The sequence below is a fragment of the Cryptotermes secundus genome, unplaced genomic scaffold (genome assembly GCF_002891405.2).
Source record: "Cryptotermes secundus unplaced genomic scaffold, Csec_1.0 scaffold330, whole genome shotgun sequence".
Lineage (NCBI taxonomy): Eukaryota > Metazoa > Arthropoda > Insecta > Blattodea > Kalotermitidae > Cryptotermes > Cryptotermes secundus.
In genome coordinates, this window is record NW_019734317.1 from 1,143,829 (window position 1) to 1,167,417 (window position 23,589).

Genomic DNA, 23,589 nt, shown 5'->3' on the forward strand with positions numbered 1-23,589 from the left:
TTTCAACATTTAGGAAGCTGCATCTGTGAGTAGTACAAGCATCTTACAACAATTATTCTCAGTTTCAGACGGCCATAGTAGTCGCAGAGAATCATTTACAAATCTTGCTACTGTGCTATGGTTGGTTTTCTTTAGTACTTTGCAAGCAAGAAGATGAGGGTTGCTGGGTTCGTCTGGATGTACCATACCAACTACAAAATTTACTATGTATCGGCCACATAAACCAGTTGTCTCATCCACCGATATCCAAACACAGTTCCCTCTGATGTCAGAACGGATTGACTCCAGAGTAGATTCATACAGCAAAGGTAGATAATTTTTTCTAAGAGTTGATTCATCTGGGATTTTTTTAATTACACAATATTTCTCCTGAAATGATCGCAGAATTGGATTGCTTAATTTATTCCATGGAATATTGCTGCATACTAAAGCCTTACAAGTATCGGCTGAAATTGTATTAACAGAGGACTTGGGTTTGACCTGTGTAAGAATCAGTTGTTGTGGTGTGCTATTCTTCTTCTTCCCCTTCTTTGCTGTAATATGTGCAGTCGTTCTTGAGTGTTGTTCAAGTTGAAATTTCTTTTCACATTTCACTTCCTTTGCGCAAACTTGAGAGTACACGAAGACATTGTCTGTTGAATAGTCACTATTACCCAACACACACCGATTTTTTAAATATCTATTGCTGCACTTTTCTTTAGGCATTTTCAATACACGAACACTTCTTTGATGCAGACTATTAAAGAATAAAGCAACACATTAACTGAAGAGACTTCTCCAAGACCAACCCTCTGATGCTACTGTCTGCTGTGGTGGTCAAAGGAATGCAGGAAAATCCCACCCCCTCCCTTTCGAAATAGCCAAGCTACCTGCTTGTATTGTAAGGGTAAAAGTGCCGTTACTCAGAGAGTTGAGAATAGCAACTGGTAAGGGATGTCCAAAACACAAGCAAAACCGATTTTGTTAGAGAATAATGAAATTATCCTTAATTTCAAACATATATGCAGAATTATGCTCTTACGTTTAGAATATGCAGTAACGACCAAAACCCTCAAAATATGCATTTGCATATGCGCATATGCATTTTCAAAAAATCCAGGCCCTAGTCATCACTTGAAGACACAGGCAAATGCAGTGAAGGTGTGATGAAGTATGACTTATAATGAGGATTTCATTATAACAACAAAAACCACTGGAATCATCAGTTTCTTAATGTTACAAAAGGGAAAACCACTATATAGTATAAGGGATTTATCAAGCTTACCCTGTTCAAGTTTCAAGCATTTAGAAGTGTACACAAATGAAATTCCCTGAACTTCCTCAATTCAGTAACCTGTTTCACCCTGCAATGTGTTGCGTGTGTTGTTTATAGAGGAATAATGAAGTACCTTCCCTTCCTTTTCATGTAGGTTTCCAAATTCCCTGTTTCCACTGACCATGGACTGTGATGCCACACACAAAATATAGCTTGTGTAAGCATATGTTTAAAGTTCTGTTTCCCAGCAAATATATACTATGTTTAGGTTGGTACCAACTGCAACATTTTGAAAAACGCTGATTATCGCACTGAAATGGAACAGTTTGAACCTGAATATAAAGCTTAAAATAACAGATCTGTGTGGAGTCAGTGGATCATCAAAAAGTGAAATACGAGTTTCAGATGGATTAATTGCATACAGCAGGGTAGTTGGTTGAGGCACTATGCTACAAGCCGGAAGATCACAGGTTTGAGTCCCAATGAGGTGGAATTTTTTTAATTGGCCTAATCCTTCTAGCTGCACTATGGTCCTGGGGTAGACTAAGCCTCTAACAGAAACGAGTACTAGGAATCTTCCTGGGGCGTAAAGGGTGGCTGGTGTGTAAGGTTGGTAGCCTTACCGCCATCTGTGAGCCAACTGTCTAGATAATGTGGGACCCTCAACGTCTCACAACCCTATGAGCCTCCATGGCCTGTTACAGGGATAGCTTTACCTTACCTTTAATTTTTTAATACTGTTTATGGTACAGAAGAAGAGAAATACTATATATACTAAAATCAACCAATATAACATAGTGCACATGCATAATTACAGTACTGATGCAATTTTAACTGCATTATGTATTATGTCTGCCACTAAAGTTTGAAACAAGTCCGTGTGTTTATTCTCACATATGCACATGCAATGTATTATGGGTAGAATACAGGTGGAACTTGCAAGCATGTAGCAAATACTGGGCAGAAATTCTGCTCATAATGGATAGTCGCAGTTATTAATTGGTTGTGAGCAAATAAGTTTATGGAAACTTAAGAGAATCTTTAACTCTTCAGTTTGAGTACTGCTAACAATGATGATAATGTTGAATTATTCTTTTTTGTTTTTATATCCACATGATAATCACTTAAGAGAAGAAACAACACTGTCATATCCACATTATGATTCAAACCTTAGTGCCTTATTGTACTGTCACATGATGTCTGATATCTAGAAAGTTTGGGGTATCACCGAAACATCACTGAGACATCCGTTACTAGGCAATGTAATGATAAAATACAAACCAGTGGCATTGGAAATCACCATAATAGCTGACATACTGATGAGCTCAGCATTGTCTTGTTGGTTCACAAGGCAATACACAGACAGCCTCCAAGCTAGCATGGTGAGTATGTGACAAGACAGCCTATAACCTAGCAAAGTCTGTGATGACAGAGTACTGATGATCCAAGCAAAAGGGGTCCAACAGATTATGTAACCACTGTGAATACAGGAATCCCTAAATTTACAAAGGCAATTCATGCCATGAAAACTGTTTGTAAGGCGAAAATTACAATCCTATTACTTTACGCATAAGAGCCACCGACTCATTCATAGATCCCAGAAACATTTCCCAATATCTTTAACGCAAGTTTTCATGGCAAATAAGCATTAAAAAGGACAGTATTTCTTGTTTATGATATTCTTGCAAATGAAACTGTATTCTTTTATTCATGTTTATTTTCTCATAGTTGTGATGCAACAATACAGCTTCATTCCTGCGCAAACAAAGCTACTACATCACACATCTTCATAGCTAGAAAACAAATATTCTGCCACTTCCTTGTTTCTTTCTTTCTGTATGAAGATACTAAGCACTGTCGAAGCTGACAAATTCATGGCCATACATACTTCTTTTGAATGCTGCGCTCCTTCAGTCTTCGTTATTCTTTCCATCTTTATAGCCAAACTTATTGTGTTCCTTACTTTCTTTCGCTTATCAACACCTCTTCTAATCACTTTCACTTATTTGGGAGCCATAAAGGTAAAGTTATCCCCATGCTTAACTAATTAAGCACTACACAATGAAGACATATGGGGGAGTGGATGTATAGATCCACATTTTCTTGACCTCGGTACTAGTTGGAAGTGAATGGTCAGCTTCACGTCCTCATATTTGGGAGCCATGCTGATTCTGTATGATTACGAAGCACACAGACTGACTGGGAAGGTGGGAGATTGATGTGGGTGAGAATGTCTGCTTCTCCCTATCTCCCCACATGCTGTTTATGTATTTCTTGGCCTTCATAAAAGAAGTTCTTTGTAAGCTGTTCACTTTAATGAAAATCAAGTTTGTTAAGTGAAAAATAGGTACAAATTAACATGCTTTGTTGCAGAAAAGATTCATAAATTGAGAGCTTGTAAAATGAGGGATAATTATACCTGTAGAATGTTGTAATAATTTGTAAATAAGATAATTCATTGTCCAACGAGCTCTATTTCCAACCCAAACCCATGTAGAGTTACTATCATGTCACAGTACTGTATATGAATGAAAGCTAGGGAACAACTTGTAATTACACATTTCATCCATTTTTGCACATTATGGTTATCTGTCAGAAGGAGCATTTTTACATATGATATAAATTCTGCGAAGTATTTTCATGCAAGAGCCAGATTGACTGCTCCAACTGCAGATGCTTGGTGCAAGCACAATGCATTAATTCAAGTCTCTTAATTTCATTCAAAGTGTGACATGAGAAAGATATTTAGTTTTGGAATTTATTTACAAATGCTAATTTCACCTGACATAGTAAGAAAGTTGTGGTATTGTTTGAGGTGCGTAACATACANTTCTTCGGAGACTATTCTGAGACTTTCTTCTTCGGAGACTATTCCGAGACCGAAGACTTCTCATCGAAGCTGGCCTATTTATACCCTCGCCGCTGCTAGGCAAATGAACCTTCTGTTATAACCATGGAGACGTTGCTTTGTTTGTCGTTACCGTGGAGATTCGATGTTCTCGATACAACAGCTCACTGTTGGAATTACAGTATCGCTATTGTTACTTCTTATGCAACGGTCTGTTCTAGCGTTTCCATAGAAGTGACTTCTGGATTCCAGACACGTTACAGTATTTTCATGCAAGAGCCAGATTGACTGCTCCAACTGCAGATGCTTGGTGCAAGCACAATGCATTAATTCAAGTCTCTTAATTTCATTCAAAGTGTGACATGAGAAAGATATTTAGTTTTGGAATTTATTTACAAATGCTAATTTCACCTGACATAGTAAGAAAGTTGTGGTATTGTTTGAGGTGCGTAACATACAGGTATAACTGGCATTAAACATTAATGTAACACAATTATGTCTCACACTATTTAGTAACTAATAAGACTCCACTGTATCTGAGGCAGTTTTACATTTACAAAGCTTTCCATCTGTTTGTGTCAGTTTTATACTTACAAGATCTTCCATTTGTGTACTGAGGTGATAGATCTTCCATCCATTCACCTTCTGCAGAACCTGTTTTTGGTTTGCAAGGTCCATCACAGTAGGTCGTCTCTCATCCTTTGGTTTCACATCACTGTAGCGGAGATAGTGATTGTGTCTAGACTTCCAAGTATGTCTGTAGCTGTTCATAAGGGAAATACTGGGGCGTTTTGGTATGTAGATTTTCTCTTCATACTCCTCGGACACTGAAATTTGTAACAAAAATGATAATTCATGTGTGAAACAATTGTAATTTGGCAATGAACAAACAGAAAATTACTATGGGGGGTTCTGAAAACTATGACTAAGGAATATATGAAAAAATTAGAGCATAACTGATTACTCTCACTGAAATCTGAACCCACACCCAGTACATAAGGGACATCAGTCTTGAGGTCCTCATGGCAGTGGCTATGAAGATTACTGTCTTCTGATACGTGTTCCACGTAGCTCTTCCTCTCAGATGCTGGTAAACTTCATCTAGACTACCACACAGTGTCATATTCCAGAGTACAGTACTCTTAAAATAAGAGATATGTTAAAGATAGTTGCCACAGCAAAAATTATAAAAATTCTTCAACGCCTTTGTGAGTTTCTTTTCACATCAAACAGACTGTTCAGTGACAGTGTTCATTTCTTGGTAGCAAGTTTTATCTAGCTGTCATGTAGAATTCATGAAATGTTTTACTGATATTTCCATAAAACTAGTTCTGTACCGAAGTGGTCATAGTTCAAAACGTGTGAGGGAAATATAATCTTCAGTTACCAGTTACTTTGTATTAAAGCCTTCCAAAAATTTTTAACAAAAGAAGTCTGTATTTTTAAGTACATTCAGTTAACTGTGTGCAATTTAAGCAATAATAACTGCCATCATAGGGTGAATTAATGTCAAAAGACTGATAAGGAATTAAGTTTCATCCACACACAACTGACTCTGCTTCTCACTTACGAGATGTAATCACATACAGTTTGACAAATGACATACAAATTAAAATCAAGTCTGATAACAGTTTATATGATTCTTATTTTGTTGGGTATTCAAAAGAAAGCAGAAGTGCACATCTCAGAATTTCTCTTGCTGTGCTTCCGTTTTATTCTTTTTGCAGTGTGCTCACTAATGGCTATAGGAAACAGGTAATTCATTATTCTTTGCTTCACTGTCACATCACAACATGATTTCTCATGTTTAACTGTACAACTATACCTTTCAGTTTGTTAAGATTGGAGACAATTCTGACAAGATATGAAACTGAACTTAGCATCCTGAGAGGATGAACAAAAACAGCAGCCCATTAAATAGTACTTGGATGTCAAGGTACACACATTAACTACTGCATGACTGAATTAAATTAAAAATGCTGGTTTCTTGGGTCAAAATTACAAAAAACACACCCTCCAATACTGTATATAAACAAACAACATGCTTTGAACACTGCAGCAAAAAAACAAAATTTAGCAATATGCTATTAGAAATGTACCTCTGCATGGCATTACCAATCAATACGCGCAGTTATAGTGAAAGCAATGCACTGTATTGTATTCAATACATTCAAAGAATTTACATCGTTACTGTTAGCTTATGTTAACTTTTCACTAGTAAAGCAGTTCAGAATTATGGTTATAAACTACATGGAAAAGAATGGCAATCATGCCTCTTTTTCTCACATAATTCACGTTTTCTCAGTGTTATGCAACTATATTTTTCCATTCTGCAGCTCAACATGTAAAGTCATGGTCTAAAAACCGTATTCGCATACATTACACACTACAACTTTCAGATATAAATCTGTTGTTAAAAAGTATATATGGTACTCATTAATTTAATAGTCCACTCTTCTGGTGTAAATGTTATGCAAGCCCAAAGAATTGCAAGAAAGATACACCTATAGGAAAACCCACTAACATTTTCATAATAAGTTTTGCTTGTAAATTCCTTCTAGAAAAGGGAGCAGGAAATTAAAATCTTCAGAATGCAACTGTAATGCAAAGTAATATGTACAGTACACAATAATTCATATCAGAACTGCAAAAATACTGTGTATTTTCATGAACTAATAAAGAACAGGGAGAAAATTATATTTTATTTTTGTAGCTGATACAGACCTTCTTTCACTTCTTTCTTGATATTTTTCTCTTCCACAATAAATTCCATATCATCTTCACTGAATTTGGGTTCATGCAGTTCATTACCAGTCCTGTAAGTTGATAGAAAATAAATGCTGACTTAACATGGCTTCTATGGAAGAAACCTAAATAACAAATGTACAAATGTCCTTCATAATCAGCACACAGTAACTCATTTAGAGTGAAAACTCAATAGGGTGAGTGCGGTTTATAATGAGGACCTCATAATAGTAACATAAACCACTGGAACCATTAATTTCTTAATGTTACAAACATGAAAACGCATTGCATAAGATAAGAGATTTCTTTCTTGCATCTTTTTCATAAAAATGTTTTGTAAGGAGATGCTACTATTGTCACATAACTTTTTGCAGCAAATGTACTTCCAGTTTTCTTCTGAAGTTATTTATGGCTAGTGCCACTCCATAGCTCAAGGGGTTAGTCGCTGGCTTCCCACTGTGGCAGCCTGGGTCTGGTCAAGTGGGATTTGTGGTGGACAAAGTGGCGCTGGGGCAGGATCTCTCCGAGTACTTCGGTTTCCCTTGCCAATCTTCATTCCATGAATTGCTCCACAATCACCCTCACCTATCATCTTGGGCTTGTACAATAGGCCAGAAGTGGCCGCAGTACAAGGGACTTAGTCCCAACCCACTAGCAAAAAAAAAAAAAAATATTATTATTTATGGCTAGCAGTCTGTACATATCCTGTAATTCACCCTCTCTGTTCTACCCTTGTTGAGGAGAATGTCTGCATTCCAGATCCTGACACCAGCTTACCTCCTTCAAGTTTCAACAACTAAGAAATATACAGGATGTCCATAGTTTATGCTGACCATCTTAGAGTGTATACACTTTTTCACCTTATTCTTCACTTCCACACTACGTTTCAGCACTAACGTGCCATCTTCAGGTGTCTTTATGCACGTTAAACTACTGTACTGCATGCCATAATGTCTTCATTCTAAAATGACTAAAATCTGTATTCGTTATATAGGACGATAAATTCTAAATAATAAAACTTTTCAGGATTCTTCCTACGTCGCACTCAAACACGTGAATTACGCCAATCCTCTTTTATGTGAGCATTCTTCCTACATATATTTGTGTATCGTGTTCTATGTTGTGTCTTGCTCCTGTTACTGCATGCGTTGTACTGCTGGATCCAGCAGTACAACACATCCATTATGAGTAACAGAATAAGCACTTTTATAAATGTTATGAATTCTCATAATTGAGGGCACTCTGTCCTTTCCTACTGTTTTCATCAGGGCACAAATAATCTTTGCTTGTAAATCAAGTTATATGCTAACTGCATGCACATTACAGGGAATATATTCAATAAAAGCAGACAGAACATAAAGGGCACATTTTTCAACCTTAAGTGTGATGCTTAGGATTTCACATCTGCCAACCTACATTAAGAGACATTTTGTTAACCACAGAGACTTTGCTCCACATACAGGATAACAGAAATGCATAAAACTAGTATGAGTCTTTCATCACCTTAATAATTAAAGAGTACAAACACATACATACAGCTGTTGTTTACGGGGTTTTTTGCGAGGGCTCATCTCAACTGGGGGTCTTTCTCCTTCGTCAACTGGTTCTTGCTTTATTGGTGGTAAAGAATCATCTCCTGCTTCACCCAGTTCTGGAGATGAAGTAGCTGAAATGGTAGTGGAGCCACCAGAAGAATTGCCTCCATTGCCACGTGAGTCAGGACGCCGCGGTGATGGAGGAGAGACCGGGGCCCCACTGCTTAAAGCAGCTAAAACTGGAGCCAGATTCTTCTGCGCCTTCAGAGGGGAGCTAAGAAACAAGTCTGTGTATTATAATGCAATGCAACATAATGATCGTTAAGCAATGAGAAGATTAGAATGAGCTGTCTCACAAACTTTACCACAAGTTTCTTCAGAGCATACTTTCATAATGGCTCTTCATATCAATCAACAGTGGTGGTGATAAAATCACATAATATTACTAAAACATGTCCTGAATTGTGTGTGTTTGTGTGTGTGTGTGTGGGGTGACCACCCCTGTGGTCTAGTGGTCAGAGTTCCTGGTCCTTCTGCCAGAGGTCTGGCTTTGATTCCCAGAGCTACCAGATTTTTTCTGAAAAGTAGTGGGTCTGGAACAGGGTCCACTCAGCCTTGTGATGATAATTGAGGAGCTATTTCAAGGAAATAGTGGCTCCGGTCTAGAAAACTGAAATTAACGATTATGGGGATTCGTTGCACTGATTACGCAACACCCTCTATCCGCAAAAGTTGGAACTAAACTTCACAGACAAGTGGCGGTCGCTCAATCGGTATAGTTCGCTTGCAGACTAAAATCACGGAGTGTGTGTGTGTGTGTGTGGGTGGGTGTGGGGGGGGGGTGAGTGGGTGTCAGTGTCCATGGCTATCTGCACTTGTATAAAATTTAAATTTTATTTATTTACATTTAATTTGAAGGCACTGCCAGTATCTCAAGACTATAATGCATCAAATGGTAGGATGATCAAATGAACTAATAAGTGACAACAGTGGGGAAGGAGATGGCAATGGCTTAACATGAGGTACTTTCCAGGTATTTCACTACAGGGACTGAGGAAAACCACAAAACAATTTCAGACAAGTCAGTGTCCCAGAAGAGACTTGTGGAGGATTAGAACAATATACTGAAACATGGTGTCAAAGAAAACAGTGACGTGACAAGCTGTTGTTAAACGAGGAAAAAATTTTGAATATGGCACCTCAGTTTCATCACATAATCAAGAATGGATCCAACACTGACCATATGAGAGAAGGTTTCTGTTCCCCAGGAAACAGAAAAGTCGATGGCTTATCATACATAGTGTGTCCAGGTTCTGTTAGGACTGTGTTCATTAAAATTATAAAACATTAATTATTTTCAAAATTTCACTCTTTTTATTCAAAATAGTCTCCTTCTGAATCAATACATAGCTGGTATCTACTGAAAAGTTTTTGAAAACAGTCACTGCACTCCTTTTGTGGAATCACATTTAAAATTGTGGTACATTTCCTTTCGATGTCCTGATGGTGTCGTGACAGTCTCCTTTCTTCGCCAACTTAACTTTTGGTAACAACCAGAAATCTGCTGGGGCCAAATCTGGCAAATACAGAGGATGATCAAGAACTGTGATCCCTTTCCTGGCCAAAAAATCGCGCACGATCTTCACTTTGTGGGGTGGGGCATTGTCGTGGAGGATCGACCAGGAACCTTGCTCTCCATATTCAGGTCGAATTCAGAGAATTCTCGCCCAGAAACGATTGAGGACTCCGAGATAATAATCAGAATTCACTGTCTGACCTTCTGGCAGAAATTCCTTGTGAATGATTCCTTTGGAATCGAAGAAAACGGTTAGCAGTGTCTTTACTCAACTCTTTTGCATGCGCACTTTCTTTGGTTTCAGCTTCTCTGGGCTCAACCACACTGCACTCTGCACTTTATGAGAGGCTTATATTGAAAATACCATGTTTCATCACCAGTAACAATCGATTTTGTAAATTTTATATCACTTTGGGTCGACCGTAACATGTCTTTGCAGTGCTCCACTCTGGCATGTTTTCCATCGCCTGACTGCGCATGCGGTACAAACCACACACAGACCTTCCGTTTGCCCAAATCCTTGGTCAAAATTTGATGCACAGTACTTTTTGGTATTCCCAAAAGCTCCTCGATGAGTCTTGCAGAAACACATCTGTCTGATGCAAGGATTTCGGTCACTTTATTCACAATTCCTCAGTGCGACTTGTTCTCAGCTTTGATGCATGTGGAGCATCCTCAATATCCTCCCTGCCATCACGAAATACACCATACCATCAAAAAATGTTTGAGTGACTCAAACAATCACTACCGTACACACTTTTCATAATTTCGTACGCTTCTCCGGCTGTTTTGCCTAACTTCAAACAAAATTTGATGTTGGCTCTCTGTTCAGCTGCCATTTTCTGACAAGTGTCAGAACAGTACTGTTACATTCAAAGTCAGAACACATGATGCAGTGATGATTGCGCTTTGAAATTATAGACAGCCACAGCTGAAACTTCAAGAATCTTAGCATCACAACTTGCCAACATGTGGCATTACACGGCAAAATTTAAAAAAATAAGTCCTAATGGATCCTGGACACACTGTGTATACAAACAGTGAGATCTGCACCTGATTGCATGGAAATGATCTCTGCTGGGTTTCAGAATCAGGATGACTTTTGCTTCATTTAAAGTGGCTGGCACTGAGTTCTCTTGCCATACACGGTTGTACATGGCCAGTAAATGGTCCTTGCCTGTAGGTGGAAGGTGAGAGAACACTAGTACTTTTGGGGGCAGGGGATATGCAGTGACAACATTCCAATACTGTGACAAATATGTCTATACAACATTGAGCATTCTGTGGTTTTGTGAGCCCAGAAGGGAAGTTTCGTGGCATATTTCTGTAATGCATTTAAGAGTTCTAAATATTACTATAACTGTCAGATCTACAGAACAAAAAGATAAGGTAAGTGTACTGGTGATGCCTATCCAAGATGTAGTAGTGATGTCACTGACAACAGAAATACCAAGTAGGATATGGAAATGAGGTTCCATTTACCTGACATGTGCCACAGGCTGATCTACACACCTGACAAAGTGTTTACAAAAAAAGAGTATGGCAAGAGGCATCACATGATGTGCACATAGCTTTGTGTATAGCATGATGAACCTTGGCATGGAGGCATTTGACGATAGGAAAGTTCTCATGTGCAAGGTGGGCAAGGAACTTCGTGCTCATTTCCAAGTATGAATGACATCAATATTAATCTTTTTACTTACTCACACTATAACTGTTGACACAACAAAGAAAGTCAGGATATCTTCAATGAAGATAACAGATGTTGGTATATATTTAACTTGTTTAATGCAAACATAACTTGTGCCACCTGTTTCGACCATACAATTTAGGTCATCATCAGGCACCTATGAACATAACTCAAGTGATTAAAATTTATGGTCATGATACAGATCTGTATTCTTGCAGATGATGGTTGTATTGCGAGCAAATATATATTTACATAGTGAGCATACTTTGGAAATTTATTATCTAATAAAATTTGTTATAATATAGAGGACATGAAAAATATAAAAAAGGGATAAAAGTATTTATTGTATAATATATTTAAAATACTGGTTAGTTGTAGTGCTTAGGTATGTGTAACCTTCCACAGACGTGCGTCGATGTCCTGAAAGGGGGGGTGGGGGTCTTCATATTAATATGTGCTTGCTGTCTTGTGGTTCTTATGTACTAAGTTTCGTGTATACTCAGATCGTAATTTCTTGTTCCTTCTCACTGCTATAATAGATTGACATGGAAGCCTGGCTGTAATGAAGGAGAAGAATGGTATATATTTCACGTAGTCTACTGCGTAAAATCAGATCGTGATTTCTTGTTACTTCTCACTGCTATCCTAGATTGACGTGGAAGCCTGGAGGTTTCGGAAACATTGGTCTTAATATCGCCCATTGTTGATATCAGTGTATTTGTCCAGTTTTCATGTTAGGATTTAGTTCGAGATGGTACAGAAGTGTGAATACGTGGTGCAATCCAAAAGTTCTCGAAATATATTAATAAAATCTATTACATCTTACCTAGATCTTATTCTGCACCATCACCTTCAAAGTAGTCCCCTTGGGAGTGCATACACTGATCCCAGTGTTTCTGCCACTTTTCAAATGCATCCTGGAAGTCTTTCTTTGTTAGGGTGTTTAGTACCGTTTGCGTTTCCACTTGAATTTCCTCAACTGTATCAAATCTTCGCCCCTTCAACTTGATTTTCATCTTGGGGAAGAGAAAGAAGTCGCATGGAGCTAAGTCTGATGAGTACAGTGGGTGGGGAACAACTGCCATCTTGTTTTTAGCCAAAAATTCCTGCATAATGTAAGCTGTATGCGGTCGTGCGTTGTCATGGTGGAGTACCCAGTCATTCATGCGCCACTTCTCTGGACGTTTTCTCCTCATGTCCTCCCTCAAACGCCTTAGAACATCGTGATAGAACTCTTTACTGACTGTCTGACCAGGAGGGAAGAACTCCTTATGAACAATCCCATCAATAAAAAAAAAGAAAAAGAAAAAGATCAACATGGACTTAATGTTGCTCTTGATTTGTCGAGCTTTTTTTGGCTGAGGTGAAGAAGGGCTCTTCCATTGTGACGACTGCTGCTTGCTTTCAGGGTCGTAGCCATAAACCCAACTTTCGTCACCAGTGACAACCTTCGAAAGAAAGTTTGGATCCTCTTGAAGCTGTTGCTGAAATTCCCTGCAGACTTCCAAGTGATGCTGCTTCTGTTCATTTTGCAGCAGTCGTGGCACAAACTTCGCCGCAATCCTCCTCATTTTCAGTTCCTCTGACAAAATTCGTTGACATGTACCATAACTTAGTCCCAAGGTGTTACAGAGGTCTTGGATGGTCAGTCTACGATCTTGCAGAATCAGATCCCTAACTTTTGCGACATTTTCTGGTGTTTTGCCCGTTGACAGCCGTCCCGAACGTTCGTCATCATCAGTGTCAATGTTCGGCCATTTTTAAAACGCTTATACCAGTTGTAAGTTTGTGTCTGGCCTAAACTGTTTTCACCAAAAGATTGCTTCAACATTTGGTGCGTTTCTGCAGCAGTTTTCCCAAGTTTGAAACAAAACTTTATACAGACACGCTGCTCTCTCAGGTCAGCCATCGCAAAACCGCAAACTCACGGAAACACAACAATGGAAATATGTTCACCAACAATAAACCCAACCACTCAACTCGACGCCGCTTGCCACACTGATTCAAGAAGGATGTGTGAGGAGACACCTTGCGGTATTTCGATGTACTCATAACCATTCGCGTGCAAAATTCAGATTTCAGTAACTTTTGGATTGCCCCACATATTTACAGCACTTCGATAAAAAATTTGGAAGAATGAACCATTCAAGATGAAATGCAGAAATCCAACTGAAGAGCTTCAATCATATATGTATTATAATTAAGAGGAAAAAATGCATTGATTTAAAAACATGATGTCCATTTCTTAGGAACAGCAGAGCAAAAAACCTCAAATGAACTTCAGTAAATATTTATGTCAATAACTCAATATATTCCTATATTTAGCTGTAAATACTAAAATATGCAGTTAAACTCACCCTTCATTGTCCCTCTTACGTAATATGCTAGGTCTAGGAGAGGCATTGGGTTTTGAAGTAGGCTGCATTTGGCTGCTTTGACCCAGTACTGATCCTTCTGTTTGAACCAAAGTACCTGCAATACCATGTCCAGAGAACAGCCTCAGGTACAAAAAGAAAAGACACAAATGGTCATATAAAAGACATGTTGCTCATTCTAGGTAATATACATATTTATGCTGATAAGATTTAAAAGTATGTGATGATGGTACATTTATACAATTACTAACTTTTTGGACATTATCCTCTGTCATGTTTTTATTCAAAACAATGTTTCAACACTGGACTATGCCTCCATCATGACATCATTACATAAAAAGCCCAATCAGTTCAGCTTGATTGATAGAGCTGGTACATACCTCCAGCCACCAGAACAAACACAAGGAAGGATATACTGTAGCAGGCAGACCCATTTTTTAGGCAATGACAGCAAACAAAACAGGTTCCTGTAGGAACAGCCCATGTGCAGCAACAGAGATACTATTAGAAACAGGGTTTTCTATGGTGGTCCATGCTGAGGTGTTATAAAGAGTACAAACAAAGCAAGAATACACATATTTGGAAGGGAGCCTCCATATTCATGGCGTAGTGCTTAATTGGTGAAGCACTGGGACAACTTTACCTTTTTACAAGTAATAATGGACAGTTACAAAGAGCAGCCCTCCAGTTTGGGAGTTGCATGGGTGGTTAACAATTCCTCACAAAGAGAGACTAGCATGTTACGAAATGTCACAATGGGTCTTCACTTGGTTGGATTCTCTGGCACAATCAAGTTATAGAAAAATGGATCATAAAAGAAACAGGATGTGAGAATATGGACTAATTTAACTAATTTAGAATACAGTCCAGTAGCAGACTTTTGTGAACTTGGTAATAAACTCCTGAATTCCAGAACAAATTTCCTGGCTAGATGAGCTGCTTCTAATGAACTCTGCTTCATGCAGTCGCTTAGTTAGTTAATCAGTAAGTCAGTCATCAGTTAGTGGAGGTAATGCTAGCTGTGGTTTCCTCATACTCACAGGATGCACAACTGCTAAAATTCATTTTTACTTACTTACTCATGGAGTTGAGCCCTTCTGGAGGAGCTGCAAATTCTGCAGCTACTCAAGAATTTCCCAGCATTTTATGGAACCCGAAGGTTCATCACCGTGTTCACAAGAGCCCTCCACTGGTCCCTATCTTGAGCCAGATCTATCCAATCCATCCCATTCCATCCTGTCTCTCTAAGATCCATTCTAATATTGTCCACCCACCTACGCCTTGGTCTTCCCTGTGGTTTCTTTCCTTCTGACTTTCCCACCAATATCCTATACGCATTCCTCGTCTCCCCAATTCGTGCTACATGATCTGCCCACCTCATCTTCCTTGACTTGATCATTCTAATTATACTTGGAGAAGAGAACACATTATGAAACTCCTCATTATGCAGTTTTCTCCAACCTCCTGTCACTTTATCTCTCTTCAGTCCAAATATTCTCCTCAACACCCTGTTCTCATACACCCTCAGTCTATGTTCCTCCCTTAATGTCAGAGACCAAGTTTCACACCCATACAGAACCACAGGCAAAATTATAGTTTTGAATATTCTAATTTTTATGTTTTTGGACAACAGACGAGAAGACAAAAGGTTCTGGACTGAATGGTAGCAAGCATTACCCGAGTTCAATCTCCTCTTAATTTCCTCCTGAATCAGGTTTCGATCTGTTATCATTGTTCCCAAATATCTGAACTTTGCCACATTTTCATAACATCCATTTCCTATCTTTATGTCATGAATGTTATGATGTACATTGTACTTTTGACAGTAAGATTTTTTGATGTGGCAAAGTTTACAACTCTAACTCCATTATCATTACTAATTTCATGCAAACTCTCATTCCCAATTGTTGGTTTGAAAATGTCTTCCCTCCCTACTTTGGCATTGAAATCTCCTAACAAAATTTTCATAGGGTACTTCGGGAATTTATCAAATACATGTCCTAGTTCTTCATAGAATCTATCCCTTATGTCATCAATTTTATCTTCTGTTGGGGTGCGAACATCCATAACAATGATATCACACCAGCGACCTTTTAGTATTACATATGATATCCTATCACTAGTGAATTCTACCCTCTTAACTGCTGATATGATTCTCTTATGTATGAAAAAACCTGTACCTAATTCATGATTTTCATTCCCCTTTCCATAGAAAAATGTATAGTCTCCTGCTGGTGCGATGTCACCTCCATCCCATCTGACCTCCTGTACTCCCATTAAATCTAACTTATATTTTCAGATTTCTTCTGCCACTGCCCTGAGCGAACCTGCCCTATACAAACTTCGTACATTCCAAGTGCCAAATCTCATATCCATTTTCATTAGCTTAGGTCGTTTATCCAAGGAATCAGTCCAGGTCCGAGGCTCTGTGTTCATTTTCATAACATAATGATTTTTTACAGTGAGGAGTTGTTAGCCCCATGCCCAACCCCCAAGCTGGAGGGCCACCCCTTGTCGGCTGTCTGTGACTGCTTATTCAATATATTCACAGCTTCCCTCCAAAACTGGAGGGTGCCTCCTCCATCCACAACCTGAGGACATGCCATGGCGTGATGACAGGGACCCACCTAACATGGTTAAAATTCTTTCTAATTTTCATAGAAATTATTTTGTAATAACGAAATAGATAATCATACATTTATATGGAGAGACAATGAGAAAGAAATGACAAAGTCTGTAAAACTGAAAATTTTTTCTTCACTTTATAGTTCTTGCATTTTTGTATACAGCACTGTTTAATTTGCTTACCTTCTGTCACAAAGGATGAGTGAACAGGCATGGTGCTTCTGGCAGGATCAACAACCATAACAGGGTTGAACCTTACAGGCTGGGTTCCAGCCACAATGCCTGTAACATTAAAATACTTTCCCAATTTACTGTAGTGGACAGACAAATCATTCAACTAAAATTATTCTAAAAAATTGTCCTTAAATTAGAAAGTACTTTTAATTAAGTACCATGGATATCAACAAGCCAAAATACCAGCTGAAAAGAACAGAAATTTTGCCAACTTAATCTATACCTGATCCATACAAATTAATACATATCATAAATGTTCTCATTTCCCTTTCAGTCATTGTAGGGCCAAATATGTTACATATACTTGTAATCCCACTTTATCATAAAGTAAAAGACAGTGTTTCATAACCACACAAAACAAGTGGTCAAGTTATTGAAAGGCAGATAAAATTATAACAGTTTTTGAAGTGACTAATGTAATATCTCATACAGTGACCAAGTAATTTCATGACCAATAAAGTCTTTTGTTCAAAATCTTTTTACAGTTCTGAGAGAAATTTTCTTCATATCTTTGTAAACTCAGTGATTATTCTTCACTGGGTGTTGTGGGTGTGCTATATGGCTGCAGGCCTTTACCTTCACTTCTTGAAAACCAAGTATCACAAAAAAAGGGCTGATGAAAATATTAAGTGCTCCTTCAGTTAGCTTTGAAAGTTAGTGGCCTCTGTAGTCTAGGGGTAACGTTCCCACCTCATGACTGAAGATACGCAGGTTCAAACCCGGCGGAGGTCATGGAATTTTTAAGAGTGGAAAAATTCAGGGAACAAATCCTCCGGGAGGGATTTTAAGCCGTGTGTCCCGTGTCAGGAATCCTACAACTGTATACTTCCACGGAAATGCAATAATAGTGGGCCATTGCCTAGGAATACCTTAAGCAACAAACACGTTTCCCTGGAGATGAAAGGACAACAAACACATTTCCCTGGGGATGAAAGACAAAAGAGGGTTCACTGCATGACAGCAGCCAAGGCCAAAGGCTCCTAGATGGTGCGTTCTATTCTGTCTGAGACCAGGTTATAAAAGTCCAGCTTTGAATGGACCAGACAGTTAGTCGAGTTCTGGAAGTTGCCGAGAACAGTTCAGTTTTGCTTTGACTATAGCAGCAGTAATGGTAAGAAACATCTGACAACGATATAAGTGGATGATAATTGTGCTTGGAAGTGTCAAACAGATTGATCAATAAACATAGTAGCCAAACCCAAGACCTGCATCAATTTATCTGTTGCGTTACATAGGCAACACATGACAACATTATACTCAGTTATTGGTTACTTCAATTTCTGGGCCTCAGATACACCCCCCACCAAATCATTCATTTACATAGTTTTAAATTTACACACATAAGACAGTCAAACAGAATAATCAATCATGAGTTTTTGCTTTCAGAGTGCTAACAATCCAGTTTTACTGCTATGCAGAAAGAGACTACGGTATATATTACGTGGTGCGTTCCGTATATAATGCCTCCTATTTTTTTGTGTTAATATGTAACGTCTGAGCTGGATGTTGGTGGTGTTGTAGTAAAGGTTGAACCTTCCCGCCAATGTACTGTTAATTTGGTTGTCATGCGACAGATAGCAACAGCAGAGCAGTCTACCAAAATGGCGTCTGACATAGAAGTGCATATGAAAGAGAAATGTGTTATTGAATTACTCACTGCCAAACAAATTGTACCCATTGACATCCATCGACACTTGCTAAAGGTGTACGGAGACAATACCGTGGATGTCAGCACAGTGATTCGGTGGGTAGTGCGTTTCAACAGTGGCGAAAGTGAAGTGCACGACAAGCCACGCCATGGGTGTCCCTGCTCAGCTGCCACTCCTCACAATGAACAGCGCCTCATCCGAATAGATCAGCAGATAACGACCAGGGACTGTCAATTCGGAACGCTACAAGATGATGCTGACTAAGCTGAAAGCCCATATTTCCCGAGTCAGGCCAGAGAAGCAGATAACCTTTTGATTGCAACATGATAACGCTAGACCTCATACCGGTTTTGCAACCACCACGCACATTGCAAAGTTTGGCTGGACTGTCCTACCACATCCACCTTATAGCCCCGATTTAGCACCTTCAGACTTCCATCTCTTTGGGCCTATGAAAGATGGACTACGTGGGCAACATTTTCCAGACAACGATGCTGTCATTGCAGCTGTAAGAAAGTGGCTAGCATCTGCTGGCGCAGACTTTTATGGGCATGGCATACAGGCTCTTGTTCATCGCTGGCAAAAGTGCATAAGGAATGGTGGTAATTATGTGGAAAAATAGCTGTAAGTAGCTGAAATCTTGCTCCATTTAACTGCATTATGATTTCTGCATCTGTTGTAGTTTTCTTTAAAAAAAATAACAGGCATTATACATGGAACGCCCTTAGTACTATTAGTGTGTTAATGTCTTCTCGTCTGTTGTCCAAACACATAAAAATAAAATGTACAAAACTATAATTTTACCTGTGGTTCTGAATGGGTGTGAAACTTGGTCTCTGACATTAAGGGAGGAACACAGACTGAGGCTGTTTGAGAACAGGGTGTTGAGGAGAATATTTGGACTGAAGAGAGATGAAGTGACAGGAGGTTGGAGAAAACTGCATAATGAGGAGCTTCATAACGTGTACTCTTCTCCAAGTATAATTAGAATGATCAAGTCAAGGAGGATGAGGTGGGCAGATCATGTAGCACGAATTGGGGAGATGAGGAATGCTTATAGGATATTGGTAGGAAAGTCAGAAGGAAAGAAACCACAGGGAAGACCAAGGCGTAGGTGGGTGGACAATATTAGAATGGATCTTAAGAGAGATAGGATGGGATGGTATGGATTGGATAGATCTGGCTCAGGATAGGGACCAGTGGAAGGCTCTTGTGAACATGGTAATGAACCTCCAGGTTCCATAAAATGCTGGGAGATTCTTGAGTAGCTGCAGAATTGGCAGCTCCACCAGAAGGGCTGAGCTCCATGAGTAAGTAAGTAAGTAAGTGTTCATGTACATAATGTTTAGAGTGAATTCAAATGTATTAATACAGTCCATTATATGACAACTAAACCAAAGCAGTGTGGTTTATTTTATGTATCATCCTACAACAGTACAGGTTGCATCACCCGCAAGAGTACTTTTCTCTTGCATATAAGAACAGAGGTTTAATCGATGTTTATTTAAAGGGCTCAACAAGTTAGCTTACTGACAGAAAATTATTCTGTATTCTATTTACTATGTACATGAACACTTTCCTGGTATGGTGCAGCAGTAATCCTGACTGGTGAATTATGCTGACATTAGGTGACCTATGTTTATTAATGCATGATGTTAGAAATTAGGCAGTTACAGGACTGCTATCGATGATTTTCTTTGTCTGTTTTACAGGACAGTCCTCCGCAAAATGTAATCTAAATTTGCGCTTAAATACATTTGATTTATGTTTCTGTCCCTGCTGCTGTTTTTTGAAGCAACACACTAAACAAGCACCAAATAAACAGAAAACCTTTTACTAATGGTAGATGAGAGCGGCCTCCGTAGTCTAGGGGTAACATTCCCACCTCATGACTCAAGGTATGTGGGTTCAAACTAGGCGGAGGTTGTGGAATTTTTAAGGGCGGAATAATTCAGGGAACAAGTCCTACGGGAGGGACTTTAAGCTGCGGGTCCTGTGTCGTAGATTTACGGCACGTAAAAGATCCCCATGTCTCTAGGAGACCTCTGAGCAAAATTAGGTTAAAAGTTTCCCACCCAAGTAGTTTCCAATGCCTCCGGTAGATGGGGAAGTATCGGGTACCACTGCCAGTAGAGGGGCCGAACTCGCTGGCTGAACGGGGCTGATAGGGAGCACCAGTACCGGAAGGGTATGGCGACTGGTAGAATATCAAAGGGGGACGTACAATAGATCAACAACTGGTCGCGGCGCATGGGGAAACCCACCCCCTCCAATAATAAATGAATGAATGGCAGATGAAAATAATGACCAATATAATGAAAATTTTGTGAAAGATTTAAGATAATCTCACCATGTACTTGATGTGTGGTGACTCCTGGTCGCAGTGCTGGTGTAGTGGTGGTCTGCACAGTGTAAGGACTTCCAGAGTTGTATGGTCGAGCCACCAGTGAGCTGCCTACCCCTGCCACCTGGTAGCCACTGGGGGTTTCATAGTAATAAGTAGTTGGAAGTGTATATGTTGGAAGTGTTGAAGCTGTTCTGTCTACAGATGCCTGAGTAGAGCTTGGTACTTAAACAGGGAAATGCAAACAAAATCAACACACACACAAAAAAAGAAAGAAAAATCTTTTGATATAAAAATGCATGTCTATTATATATTACCAGGCGAAGTTCTATGTGAAGTTTGGATGTACACACTGGTGGCTTGAGAAATAGCTTGCTGAGTTGCCACAATGGTTTGCTGAGGTTGCTGTTGTGCTGGTTGAGAGGTCTGGATTGCATGTACTGGTAATGTCACTTCAGATACAGAATTTGTCCCAATCTGTTCTCGGCCAACACCAACGGCCTGTGGGAACACTTTAGCCACTGGTATAGCTGATGTAGTGGCTACCGTAACTGGGCGGATACTGGACACATTACTTGTAGTAACCGTTGTCGTAGCTGTGTATGCTACTGCAATTAAATTTAAGACATAACACAGAAGAGGAGCATGGGTGAAGGGATGGAATAAAAGATTAAGAAATTGTCAAAATAAATTAATGAAAGCGAAACCAATTGGCATTTTCAGAATTAAAACTGAATGGTCGAGAGATACGAACTGGCACTCATTCCTGGTTTTCTAAGCCTCCTTTGTTACAACATTTTGGCTTGAAACATTAAGCTGTATACTGAGATTACCTATGCAGTTAAATTTGTTTCAAAATTATAATCTTGTATTTTATGTTGCATTTATGGAAACAGACATCTTCAAGTATTTAGAAACTTTTACTACTTTTTTGAGGTCTTGGTTCAAACACCTAATTAACATCATAGAGCTGAGCCCTTCTTGAGAAGCCGCCAGTTGTGCAGCTACTTAAGAACCTCCCAACATTTCATGGAACCCGAAGGTTCTATTACCATGTTCACAAGAGCCCTCCACTGGTCCCTATCCTCAGCCAGATAAATCCAGTCCATACAACCCCATCCTATCTCTCTAAGGCCCATCTTAATATTATCCACCCACCTACAGCTTGGTCTTTCTAGAAGTTTCTTTCATTTTGGGTTTCCCTTCAATGTCCTATATGCATTCCTCTTCTCCCCCATTCACGCTACCTACCCTGCCTATCTCATCCTCCTTGACTTTGTCATTCTGAATGTCACATATTATAGGTTAAGGCAAACACGTGCAGCTCAAGGACACCAAAATTAAAATGGATGGTTAACCTACATAACCAGAAGTAATCGCAGGTAACCACATATGAGAAAAAACAGCTTTACAGTGAGCAACAGATTCCTTCAGCACAAGAACCTTTACACCTGAAGATGGCTGGTTAGACTGAAACATGTTGTCAATAAACAAAAATGATAAGTGATTAGTAACTGAAGTTGCACATAGACGGCATAAAAGCAAAAGGCAAAGTCAGACCTTTGCAGTGCAACAAGATGCTGCAGTATAACATTACTGAACTGATCAGTGAACTTGACGATGGACTGCAGCAGTTTCTTAGGGATTCTTAACACACATGAACAACACTTTGCTCTATGTATGTAACTGATGAAAGAATTCTCACATTCCCAGGCTCAAATTTGCAAACCAACTAGCTAACTAACTAATAAGCTCCCTCGTGGTGATGAGAATAAAAACTGTTAAACTGTATGAGCTCTGATCTTGTATAATACAAATCTGGGAATAAAGGAACAACCTCACACAAGGAGAAAACTGCAAAAAAGGAAAACAAGATACATATGTGATACAAAATAGGAGAGTAAAACTGTATACTTTGCCAAAAATGCACATTTTTTTCTTTGCAGTGCACAGTAAAAGCATGCTTTCACTACAGAAAAAGTATATAAATATCAAGTAGATAATGCCTTGAGAAACTGACTGGAATTCAGATATCTAAAATTTGGAACTCTGAGAAATTCAGTATTTTAGAGACTTCCAATTTCTGTAACAAGTTGGCTGCCCTGTGACACAGTATACTTTACATGCCACATGACTCACAAGTTGGCACACACTACAAACCAATACAGATTAACAAATTACAAAGGACTGTTATCTGTGACCCTACAATAAACCTGGATTAAATTAGCAGTCCACACTGCAGACGACATCTAGAAAATTCTGTAATTATATGGAAACAGTCAAACTGCTACATTTATTAAAAAATTGATGGTACTTTACTTCATAAAGGTAAAGCTGTCCCTGTGCTTAACAAGGCATATGGAGGAGTGGTTGTATAGATCCGCATTTTCTTGACTTCGGCACTAGTTGGAGGTGAGTGGTCAGCTTCCCCCCCTGGCCGCTTTACCCCTGGGAGGGAAGAGCCCCTGTACCCATTGGATAGGAGGTTGGGTGCACCCCAGAGTTGGCCTGCATGACACGGAGAAGTGAAAATTCTTGACCCCACCAGGACTCAAACTTTGACAACCCAGTCATCCAGCCAGTACCCAGTCACTATACCAACTTCTCTATCCTGGTTCACACTTTACTTCAGATGCTTAACAAATCTTCAAATCTTTCTTGAATACACAACAAGAAGCAAGTATAATTTCAATACAAAATTACTTGTAATGTT

At 39.2% G+C, this 23,589-nt stretch overlaps 1 protein-coding gene across 5 annotated transcripts in view; it reads right to left on the minus strand.

Moving 5' to 3' along the window:
* The window catches only part of LOC111868539 (mucin-5AC), a 66,961-nt gene that overhangs the window by 7,883 nt on the left and 35,489 nt on the right, over positions 1-23,589 (minus strand). For 4 of the 5 annotated variants that reach the window (XM_023859254.2, XM_033753083.1, XM_023859256.2 and 1 more), the window contains exons 10-16: positions 21,194-21,484; positions 20,883-21,101; positions 16,833-16,931; positions 14,007-14,121; positions 8,385-8,657; positions 6,828-6,919; positions 4,698-4,930 (exon numbers count right to left, since the gene is read on the minus strand). In XM_023859254.2, coding sequence (XP_023715022.1) covers positions 4,698-4,930; positions 6,828-6,919; positions 8,385-8,657; positions 14,007-14,121; positions 16,833-16,931; positions 20,883-21,101; positions 21,194-21,484 — 1,322 coding nt within the window. The remainder of the gene's footprint in view (positions 1-4,697; positions 4,931-6,827; positions 6,920-8,384; positions 8,658-14,006; positions 14,122-16,832; positions 16,932-20,882; positions 21,102-21,193; positions 21,485-23,589) is intronic. The other variant, XM_023859258.2, reaches the window with a different exon arrangement.